At 35.1% G+C, this 12,051-nt stretch overlaps 1 protein-coding gene across 1 annotated transcript in view; it reads right to left on the bottom strand.

Annotated features, from left to right (window-relative positions):
* Positions 1-12,051, bottom strand: part of LOC125056498 (dynein axonemal heavy chain 1-like) — a 62,543-nt gene that overhangs the window by 3,597 nt on the left and 46,895 nt on the right. Inside the window, exons 56-78 of the mRNA XM_047659625.1 lie at positions 11,493-11,670; positions 11,204-11,334; positions 10,943-11,048; positions 10,680-10,834; positions 9,495-9,683; positions 8,774-8,903; positions 8,434-8,581; positions 7,677-7,780; positions 6,977-7,053; positions 6,819-6,886; positions 6,248-6,377; positions 5,919-6,062; positions 5,419-5,585; positions 4,937-5,162; positions 4,135-4,330; positions 3,818-4,011; positions 3,215-3,369; positions 2,599-2,698; positions 1,999-2,131; positions 1,624-1,757; positions 1,309-1,450; positions 963-1,087; positions 226-390 (exon numbers count right to left, since the gene is read on the bottom strand). Of these exons, the coding sequence (XP_047515581.1) occupies positions 226-390; positions 963-1,087; positions 1,309-1,450; positions 1,624-1,757; positions 1,999-2,131; positions 2,599-2,698; positions 3,215-3,369; positions 3,818-4,011; positions 4,135-4,330; positions 4,937-5,162; positions 5,419-5,585; positions 5,919-6,062; positions 6,248-6,377; positions 6,819-6,886; positions 6,977-7,053; positions 7,677-7,780; positions 8,434-8,581; positions 8,774-8,903; positions 9,495-9,683; positions 10,680-10,834; positions 10,943-11,048; positions 11,204-11,334; positions 11,493-11,670 (3,297 nt within the window). The remainder of the gene's footprint in view (positions 1-225; positions 391-962; positions 1,088-1,308; positions 1,451-1,623; positions 1,758-1,998; positions 2,132-2,598; positions 2,699-3,214; positions 3,370-3,817; positions 4,012-4,134; positions 4,331-4,936; positions 5,163-5,418; positions 5,586-5,918; positions 6,063-6,247; positions 6,378-6,818; positions 6,887-6,976; positions 7,054-7,676; positions 7,781-8,433; positions 8,582-8,773; positions 8,904-9,494; positions 9,684-10,679; positions 10,835-10,942; positions 11,049-11,203; positions 11,335-11,492; positions 11,671-12,051) is intronic.

Raw genomic sequence — 12,051 nt, 5'->3', positions numbered from 1 at the left:
CGAACATGTGTCCCGGGTTTGATCCCCGGCTGAGACGAACATCGATGTGATGAGCATTTGGTGTTATGCTTGGATCTTGGGTGTTTTTAAATATGTATTTATATGTCTATCTATCTATAATATGTATGTATATCCGTTGCCTAGTACCCATAACACAAGCTTCACCAGCTCAGCATGGGACTAATCCGAAAACAAGGTTACAAAAATAAGATGAAAAATACTAACCCGTAGCGGTGCCTCAGCATACTCGGTTAGAAACATATGCAGCTGTGAAATGCATATACGAAGATCACCGTCAGTGAACTCATAAGGAATATTGAATCCAAGAGGACCGAATTTGCGTCGTTCCAGAACAACTCCGTGGAATAAACATAGGGAAAACAGCAGCCACTAAACGATTTATACCATTATTTGATGATGATAAAATAAATAAATAATTTAAAACTATTAATTACTTAAGATGTCATGTGGAACATGGTGTAATGGTTGTAGCTCCTTACGTCCGTTCTACGCCCTTGATTTGAGAACTGGCGGTAAATGTAAAATTAGAAACATTTAGCTTTTAATATGTATTTTTTATTGACGTTCAAAAGTGTACATTGTGTTACCTAAATTAATAAATTATTTTGAATTTTATAGGTTCTTAGTTAAGTGTATATACATTATGATTTTAATGAGATCGCTTTACGCTTGCGAACTATAGAATTGGCACGCAGTAGAGGTATTTCCAAGGAGTTTTTTTTTTTATAAAAAGATAATTTATTAATATTTTATAAAAAAATAGTTCTTTGGTATGTGAAGTATTCCAAATGGAAGATAATAAGACTCAACGGTGACAGTGCTCATACTTTCATTAACTAGTAATTCAAAACTGTTAAAATCTAATTTGTACTGATACTGGGATAGTTGAGAAAATTCTAACAGGAAATCCGATTTAAGTATAGAATCTACTGAAATAGTACCTTGAAATTGGGAACTTTAGAATCGTTAGAGTTGAAATAATCAAGAAAGTCAGGCACTTGGTTCATGTAGGCTTTTAACAGATTAGCTTTGATTCCTCGCGGTGGCTCCACGGTCATTTTGTAACCTTAAAAAAACTATGTTTTAAAGTGCATTCCTAGGATATAACATTGTAAGAAAACGGAAAATTGTCAATTTTGATTGCATCTATATCGCTTTGAACTATGAAATTATAAGTTTGATTAGTGTTTTTAGCGTCATTGAAACACTACCACGGGATAGTCAGAGTTTAATTAAAATGGTGTATAATTTTTCATATTCAATGTCAAAGTTTGAATAGAAACTCACCATTCTGCAAGAGCGCGACAGGGAAGAAAGGTGAAGGCGTAGAAGTGAGCCAGAGACGGAAGTCCTTGTGTACGGTTTCCGGTTGAATATGTTCCACGTTCAGCTCCAGAACTGGCATCCATGAAGGAGACAGGTGACAATTCTGCAAGCTTTCAAACTAAGCCTAACATCGTATGATAAAAGGGCATATCTATATCTACCATACCTGGTGTGACCTAGCCTATTTTTCCATAGAAAATTCTACAATTTGTAAATATAATTAGTGTGGGGTATTTCTCTCTAAGTAGAGTAAGTTAAGAAAAATGTAAACATTACCTGAAAGAATACCCAATTCCCAAAATCACATCCTATCTTCATCATGGCCTCAGCGAGTGGTCCTTGTCCCTGGCCGAGGGATATACTTTCAAAACGCTTTCCCATTTTCATCTTATCCGCAAATTTAAGTAAATCTGAAATAAGTAATATAAACAAGACTCGCTAATATACTGACTTTCTTATTATTTAACTCATCAATAAAGCACCTAAAACAAGTTTAAAAAATACTTTTAACACGAGCAAAAACAACTTAAATTTTACCAGTACATAACATATTAAAGTATGTAATTCATATACTCACTTTCAAAATGACACAATATTGAAGAGCACAATACAAAATATTTAAGGTTTAGAGTAGAAAAGCCCATAACATACCAGCAGCGGGATCAGTCCCAGTGGAGAGCACGAATATGATTGGTGCAAGGGGGTCCGACTCTGCGTATAAAGCAGCTAAGTCTGCTGGCTGAGGCTCCACAAACCGAGCTCCTAGACCTACCACCACGTAGTCCTACAACGAGATATATTTTAATTCTAATTCTAGTTGATATATTCACAGAAATATTTATAACAAAATAATAATGCCAAAACATCATATATTTTCATCGTCGGCTATGGCTCTCACTGCTCATACGACTGTGTTGTCTATGTTAATATAGCTAAAACAATATAATTCTTAATGTGTAAAATAGCTCTTAACTTTAAGAGAAAGTCAGAGAAGATTGAAATTTTCTTAAGGATGAGGTATAGGATTTGAGGTTAGTTATTCGTTTATGAAACGAGTCGAGAAAGACGCTTTAATCATAGAATATTAAGAAAGAACAATGTTTAAGTTAAATACAAACCATAGGTTAATTACAAGAATTAAATATTTAAAAAATTTTAGCTATCTGAAGTGTTATAACAGACAGATTGCTTCGTCTAGAATAAAAAAGGAAAGAATAAATAAAAATGATCACAATAATTTACAGAACAGACCTGTAATGCGGGAACCACCTTGTCTGGACGAAGGCACTTCAGCACTAATAGTTTTTGGAAAGGGTCCAATTGTGTGTCTAAAGGTTTAGGATATGGCAATCTAGAAAACAAAAATATAAACTATGTTAATAACAGGTATATCTGTTTAGGTAACTTTTCTAACAGACTTGATTTAATTATAAGGCGTCGTCCTAATTGGGAGCGATCGTACGATGGCGCGATGCGTTCTCGTCGTGCGATGAGTTCAAACATACAGATTTCATCAGAGTGTCCTATTTGCCTCGCAAGTAATCGTGCGAGCACATGAAATGCTTGAATAACGATCGTACAATGCGTTTGATCGTGCGATCATGTAATCAAAGCAACAGATCTCTTTTGAGTGTCCTAAGCGGTTACTACGCGATGCGTCGACGCGCGAGGGGCGCCAGCCATCGAACGACGGCATCACACGATGGACATCGCGCGATCTATTAGGACACCTGTTAGGTCATCGCACGACCACTTTGATCGCTCCCAATTAGGACGACGCCTAAGGGTAAGTTTTATCCAACAATTCCACTTTTTTATTTTAAAGAAAATTTAAGTATAATATGATAAAACGTAATTCTTGTCTCACTTGTGCGGATTCCAGGCATCATAATAGGTCTTGAAGAATTTAGTGTGCTCAGGGAAGTCCATCACAAACTGATTCATGGTTGGGATGGAAGCTAACTGCTGCATATCCAGCCACATTCGAGGTGATATCCATTTTGGTTCTGGGTTATCCAACTCCTGGAATTAAATATGTGCAGGAAGGATTTTGTGACTATCTCACTGTTTAAGCAATTTTGATGAATCTTTAACTTCAAAAATAGAGGATCGTCTAATTAGGACTCACATTTTGAATTGAATATTTCTGATAACAGGTGAAGTTTACTGTACAGGCGCTTATTGATCTCACAACCTCAAGTTGGACGCAAGAAGCATGCTTCTGTCTTCTGATGTCATGACATAGATTGCGATAGCGAAATAAACTTGCGGAGGCTAAGCCCACAAGGGGCTGTACAGCCATTGATGATGATGAAGTGATCAGGTTGTTAAATAATTGGCTATTATTCAAAGTACTATCGAAGCCAATACAACTAATGGGCATAGTCGATATTTAGAAATGAGAAATTGATTACCATAATTGTACATCCAACTTTTATCATGACGTTTTATTAAATCAAAAATTGCAAACCTGTTCTATTTTGCCGCCATTAAGAAGAAAGTTGAACTCTGTGAAGCGTATAGTCCCCCGATCAAGAAGAATTCTGGCACAGAGCAAGAAAGCAAATAACAACTTGTGTCGCTCAAACAGACTCCTGCACACGTTTTGATAAAGAATAAACGTAAAGTGTTCTATGATAATATCCACTCGCTCTATTATATCATCTGTAATGAAAAATAATATTTATATTATATTATAGTCTTAAGAACAATATATACCATATTACGGGTAACATAGATTTTTGAATAAATTTTATTAAGCTGTAAATATATTTAAGAATAATATACCATTCGGTTCCGTCTCAGCCATGCTCCGTACGAAGAGCTTGACAAACCACTCGAGAGAATACTGGTACATGGGGTCAACGTTTGCCATTCCCGATAAACAGAAGAACAAAATTTGTCCTCGGTTCGCAACCGGTATATAACCCTCACGAGCTGCGTCTATCTCTATTGACGTGCGCTCTATGTCTTCTACTTTTATCTGGGAAATATCATACATTATGTTATAAGAAGAAAAACAGCGTATACGTAAAATCACCCCATTTCATAATTATAATATGTATGACTTCCTTGACTTAACCGTTAGATATTTTTTACCATGGAGAGTGTTCAGAAGAGTTGTTCGGATTAATAGCTATACCTACTTATGCAGCTGATTTCATCATCGGACGTCGAGGCAGAATACGTCCCACCAGTAACACCTCAACGTCCGCGGTTCCACAACTGAGCGTTTTTAAAGGCAGTTTTTGCCGCGCACTACCACTATGTGGAACCAGAACCAATTCAACTTAGGGTCCTTCAAGAAAAGAGCGTACCAATTCTTAAAAGGACGGCAACGCACTCGCGATCCCTCTGTCATTGGGAGTGTCCATAGACGGTATCACTTTACATCAGATGAGCCTACTGTCCGTTTGCCCCCTGTTCTTTAAAATAAAGAAAAAGATATTGACTCAAATTCTGTCTAAAATCTAAATTCTAAACATCACTACCAAGTTCACGTTTCTGCAAATTGCTTACACATGTGTTGAATATCTAACACATGAATCAAACTTATAACTGCAATGAATTAGGTTACAAAAACCCTTACCAAAATTTCAGCGCTCTTGATCTTAATTGCTTCTAAAGTCAAAATGAGTGGTACATCATCGACCGGTGATCCTTCACTATTCGATAGTCCATACAAAATGGCGGACTGCATTTCAGCCAGTTGCGATGACATTTGAGCTCGCGTAACTATGAGTTGTCCTCGGAGTTCTTCTAAATCTGGTCGCTCTTGGGCCACAACTATTGAGAGGAGTTGTTCCGCCAGACCACTGTATTTATTTACTGTGTTTGATATTTGGCGTTTCCATTTCGAAAACATTAGTTTTGTGTTAAAACTACTTTTAAATTACAAAATAAATATGGAATCATACGCAATTTAGCTGTGATGTTGCGTTTACCTACTGTCAAATTAATCGTCAAGAATTAACAACAATAAAATTGTTTTTTTAGAGAAAAAAAATAATATTAAAGAAATGAGAAAAATCTGTTTAGATAAACTTACACATACATAAATTACATAAATACCTTGGGACAAGTGCAAAATTAACAATCTGCACTTTGACTGATGTTTCCGGAGTATATTTGGGGTTGGGCAGTTTAGTTGTAATGTAGAGGCGGAATCCCGGCATGTACGGGATTAAAGAATCACCTAACTTGAGTACTAACTGACCTGCTTGGCGGAAATATTGACGCTACAAAAATATTAAGGAATTTATTAAGTATAAAATTTTTGAGGTAAAGTCAAGTCAAAACTAAGTACAACATTTTTTTTATTTGAATTTTCTAGCTGGCTTATTTGTTATAGAAAAATAATAATACGTGTCAAGCACAGAAGAATGATCAAACCAAAAACATTGATTTGATCAAAATTCACTTATTCATATACGTGACTGTACACTTATAGACATAGAAATAGTAAAAAAAAACAATAAAATTTTCATACTCGCCTACAAAAAAAAATTTAAAAAGAAATAGCAAAAAAATTAATTTATATTAAGAAATCGTTTATATTTTGAAACACTTACTTTTAAAACAGGATCTAGTGCTGGGTCCAGTTCTTGCCCAACATTTTCTAAAAGTATAGGTTTCCCAAACCGCAGAGCGGACTCAAAGTTACGTAACAAATCTCTATCGTTTGGTTTGCATACCACGAGACCTTCTATCTTGCCCTAAAATTGATATTTGCATTAGCTATTATTCAATAACTAAATATAAATAATGCAATGCAAAGTGCAATTATATAATATATCCGTCTCACATGCAAGAACATTCAGAATGCGCAAGACACGCGTAAATGGCGCTTCTCTGGTTAAATATTAAAAGGATCACCTAGCCAAAAGACAATATTACCTACCATAGCTCTTATCCACTTATTAGCTTGCGTTTGAGGGTCTATAATGAGAGGCCATCGACGAGAGTTAGACATCAGGACAGCCGACTCCACTGACAATGGATCTCTTGGCAAGCCGTACATCTGCCAGTTTCTATAAATAACAAACAGTACCAGTTCACTAACTACTATTTTTTTTTGAGTTGGATCGTATAGAATTTGGAATATTACAGGCATATATCGCTAACTATTTATAACCAGTATTAAAAGTATTTTTGTCGTGTACATTTTCAAAAATACTGAATATTACGATAGGTAATTAGGTATCCCCGTATATCTAATTATACAAATATTACGTTTTATGATTAGTGCGAACTACGAAGAAGCTAGAGGAAGTACTAAATAACTGGTAAAGTTACCATAAGGATTCTATAATAAAATAATTACTGTTATATTACAAAAACTTAGTGCTTTTGAACTCGACTAGACACGTGTGCAAATCCATTTCACTGTCGTTCTTTGTGACGAGACTTAAGAATAGACATAAAATGATGATATTACTAGAATCTGTGATATATTAATAATGTAACCAAACCTTATTAGAACAGGATCGCCCAAAGTCGACAGTGGAGTTGCTCCATGGGTATGTGGAACTTCTACTTCCTGTAGAGTATATTTCAATTATAAACTCATTAACTAAAAAGTATGTAATGTATCATTCAAGGTGCTTTAGGACGGAAATTATTGTTATACCTCCATATGGCTAATCCACTGCCCCAACAATTCCCGACGGAACTCATCTGTGAATGGCGTAACGTATCCAACCGCACCTAAAATTGTATTTCCTTTTTAGTTGATACAAAGACCAATCATTTGTTGAAACATTTTAACTATGTACAGATTTATCATCCAATATCCTTATGACATGAAACCCACCCATTGAATCATCGGTATAAGAGTTATTATCACTGCAAAGATATGCCTAAGTCCCCAAAGATCATTTATAAATAACCACACTCGGCGTGGTAAGCGGTCGCAATTGCTGACAGTGCCTCGGGAGCGTACGAATTTACTCAGAGAAGCACCATTTACGCGTGTCTTGCGCACCCTAAACACTATTGCTTGTGAGGCGGATATAGTTGCACACTGGCTGAATTCACAAGAATAGCATTATTTATAATTAGTTATAAAAAGGTTTAGGTTTTAAGTTTTTACTTGTTATGTTTATCTTATATTTTTAGTTTAATTTTCTATTGTATTAGTATTAAGTTACTGTAAAAATAGGAAATAAGGAAAATAAATATATTTAGTTGCACCCAGATCATGTTTCAGATCCACAATTAAAAAGTATATCGCTCTGGCCTCAGCAAGCAGCTTCGTACATACAAATGTAATTGGCGTTCCTAAGTCTTTATAGCTTTGGTATATCTAATGCCTTAATAAACACACTCACAGGCACTCAACAGAATATCTCCAATGAGGTTAATGATGCCTATATCTAACTCCTTGATTGTCCTGATCCACCGAACTCGTTCACTCGAGAGACCGTTGAGTAGTCTGAAACAATATTGATATTATATTTATAGGTCTAGTAAAATTGTTATACAGAGATTCAAAACCTTACATCCAATGTCGAAGTAATAATTTGTGCATGCCTGAAGACTAGTCAAGAAATTTGCACTTGTATCGTTTTGTCTTGTTGTTTCTTTTGTTTGAAACTAAAATAAAGATTTTAGTTTCTTTTTCTCAACAACTAAATGTAATACATGTATTTTTGCACTTCTTGCCGACCTTATGTAATTTAATACTTGTTTTTCTTTTCTCACAATGTTTGCCTGGAAAAGATCGCTCGAAAGCGATAAGGCCGCCAGTTGCTCTCCTTTTTTTATTCAATTATGTCAATTGTACTATATTTATGTATATGCAACGAAGTGTTAATAAATAAATAATAAATAAATAAATAAAGTTTTTTTTAACTTCTGCTTAAGTACTTGTCACGAATACACGTAGACATAACAAACCGTATTTATCCGGAGCTGGATATTTACGGTCGTAGGCAGATCAATTTAAAAAAAGCATTGTATTTTAATTTAATTTTTTTTGTAACATTTACGTTTACCTTATACATTTTAGATAAAAGAGTTTGTAACATATACCGCAGATATAGTATTATGTATGATGTGGTAAACTTCAATAAATAAATAACATACCTGTTCGCTCTATCCATTCTCGCCAAACACTGGTTGATATCTTCTTCCATCTTTCTTTTCTCTTCTTCCTTCTCTTGCAAATAAGCGTTTAGCTTAGCGATACCTTCTAACAGAGCCTGCATCTTGGCTTTAGCGTTGGCAAGCATGGCTGAAGAGAAAAAGTGATTATTAGTACTCATATAACACAATATGTTATGGTAAGTGGTTGTTATATTTTAATATTTAATTTAAATATTACCTAGGGTAAAAACACTATATGTTTATCGAAAAATTTGTTTAGGTAAAATTTGTATTTTTGCATTAATATTTAATATAGTATATCCTATTTAATATGCCATACCTTCGACCACCTGCAAATCCTTCGAAGCCTTTTCAAGAGCCGCCTTCTTGGGCGCTACAGCCTTATTCACGTGGTAGAACTTGTACATAGCGTGAACCCACATACATAGGGACATGCACGCCTTCGATACCTACAATATAAGTTGAATTATAAGTGAAGTACCGAAAATTAATAATATATATGTTTTTTATCACAACTAAACTTATTTCACTATGGCGAATATATATATTTTTTAAATAAGATAAAAGGAAACCAGTGACGATACAACATTTTTAGTTCTGGGTATGTTTTATGATAATTCTAAATCTTATAGGCAAGCAGATGATCAACCTTACGCACGCCGTGGACTTTTTGGTTCCAAGACAAGCCGTTTTCCTCACGATGTTTTCTTTTACCGTTCAATATAAATGCGCACATAGACAGAAAGTCCATTAGTACACAGCCAGCGATCGAACCTACGCCCTAAAGAATGATAGTCGCACGCTGAAGCCACTAGGCCAACACTCATATAGAAATAAGATAAGCTTACATAATATATGTTGATCAGGATCGTAGGGAAGTTAAATATATGATATATATACATAATACATATACTCGTATGTATTTGTATATTTTTAAAGCGCATGCTTTGACGGCCGTTGATTCTTCAACATCTTGTTGCAAATGCAACAAGGGATTTTCGAGACCCATAAATTAAAACCAACTGATTGTAATGAATTACTTTCAGAATCTTGGGTGGGTCGTAGTTTGGGTCATTGATGAACCGCTTCAGTTTTTTGATCATATCTTCAGTGATAGACTCCTTGTCAAACTTCATCAGAGAGTCCAAAAACGCAGTTGGGTCTGCCAACATTTGTGACCCGGGCTTCCAGTAATTCAGGATTTTCTGGCCAAGATTAGGCCCTGGTTCCTATAAATGTTAATAACAAATGGAAATTAAGTTTCGTATAAGTAATAAAAGAAGAAGAGAAATATAAATAACTAGCTGACCCGGCAAACGTCGTTTTGCCATGTATATCATAATAAAAAATAGGGGTTGATCGTAGAGGGGTGAAAATTAGGGTTGTATGTATTTTTTAATGCTGTATCATAAAAACATTAAAAATTTATTTTATCTAAAAATTAAAAAATAATAATTTAGGGGTGGACTACCCTTAACATTTACGGGGATGAAAATTTAGGAGGAGTTTAACCACAAACACCGCGAAACGAGAATTTTATATATTAGATTAGGTTAGAGTTCGGAACACTAAATGAATTGTTATCTATAAAATATATAAATATAAATAAATATATATCTATATATTATTTATAATAAAAGAAAGGAAGGTAATGTGATACTAAAATTAAAATCTAATCAATCAAAATCTATATATCTATATTTTCCTTAAGGTCGCCTGTTGCCCTCATATCTCAGAGATTTTCATCTCTTGGCTGGTGCTCCCAAATACCAGCTTCTTCCTATTGACCAATTCAGCGATGGGATGGACGAATTGTCAATCTCCAACGTATTACAGATCGGGTAGATTATATCTGTCTACGCAGAGACATTGCGTCTCTTTGCGTTTTCAACAAAGTGTACTATAGTGAGTGGTCTGAAAAGTTTGTTGGGTTGATCTCGCCTGCCTAGTTTCAACACCGTACGAGCCGTATTAATGCAAAATTTCATAAACATCATCTTGATGGCTGGAAGTTTTCCAAAGTCCGTTTCACAAGGCACTTGCGAACTAGCGAACTATCGATTCCCGGCCTTCCCTAAGAGATACGACCTTCAATTATTCAAAGTGTGTAACTCCTCCCTCAAAGGCCGGCAACGCACCTACTTAAAATTGATGTCCATGGGCTGCGATGACTGCCTATATATATATGTATATATTATAGCAAATAATTCTTAAACACACGTCACCTTAATAGGCTTAATGTCGAAGACTACACAGAGAGACTCAATGACCAATACGACCCCGGCTGGAGGCGTCTTCATAGCTTTTACTTCTACAACATCATTACGATTCAACTCTTGCAATGCTTTTTCTGCAGCTCGCAGCGCTGGCATCGCTTCGTCTATGGAAATTATTCAAAATATTGTTTATAAAAAAAGTGATAAAGAAACATATGCAAAAATAAAAAGCCAACTTTCATGTTTGGCCCCACTTGCTTATTAAATTGTACCTAAATCCCTCTGGGCATCTTCTGCCATTGCAGTAGTTTCTTTTGCCATAGCCTCTGCCATTGCTTGTTCCTTCTCTACCTTAATTCGTGCCTCTTCTGCGATAGCCTGAAAGTAATAGTAATACATAAGATTCTTTTTAATATGACAAACTGAAAAATTACGGAACTGTATACACATTATACAAAATGAATATATAATATACAAAACTAATAGACTAAGAGGCGAGAAATCATGTACATTATGTATATTTATTTACTTACAGTATCACTAGCGATCTGGTCGATAACCTTCCTAGTCTCCTCCGCAGCTTTCTCCATCAGAGGTTTCAGTTCTGCAAGTTCTATTTGCAGCTGCTTTACTTCCACTTCAGTTTGATTTAGCTTGTTCAGTCCTAAAATTATACCGGGAAGGTTATGTTATTACCTGCTCTCAGTTAAGTTTAATTTACACTGAAATGAATAGATATCGATAAGTGCTTCTTACTTGTTGATGTTGCTTCTCTGTTTCCAGCATTGTTGGGTGATCGTCAGAAATTACAATTAAACTCACCAGTTTTCAAAGCGTTAGACTCGTTGAGTATAGCCAACTGTTTCTTTTTGAACATCTCGGCATACGCTGCAAGCATCTCCATATATGACATGGGAGTGACGTAATTCAGTCTGTTCAGTTGCGCCAAGAATCGAGCACTTGCTTCTACCACGCTTTGGTGGGCAAAACAGCAGACCGACTGTTTCAAAAAAGATATATTAAGAAAATGTTACGTGTAGGTTTTTGATTGATAGGTTATGATTTATGTTCGAAGATCGAAGAAGATTAAGAGAAAATGTTTTTTTTTGTATTATTAATTTAACTATTGTACTTAAGATGTCATGTGGAACATGGTGTAATTGTTGCAGCTCCTTACAAACATTGTGTAAAACAAAAACTTGGCGATGAAATAGAGTGACAGAGAGTTTATTGCCAGTTCTTCTCTTCCGTTCTACGCCCTTGATTTGGGCAGTAAATGTAAAATTAGAAGCATTTAATATGTATTTCTTTTTGACGTTCATAAGTGTACATTGTGATACCTAAATGAATAAAAGATTTTGATGTGATTACAAAGATAAAA

The sequence above is a fragment of the Pieris napi genome, chromosome 15 (assembly GCF_905475465.1).
Source record: "Pieris napi chromosome 15, ilPieNapi1.2, whole genome shotgun sequence".
NCBI classification, from domain to species: domain Eukaryota; kingdom Metazoa; phylum Arthropoda; class Insecta; order Lepidoptera; family Pieridae; genus Pieris; species Pieris napi.
This window is presented reverse-complemented; position numbering and strand designations above follow the sequence as displayed.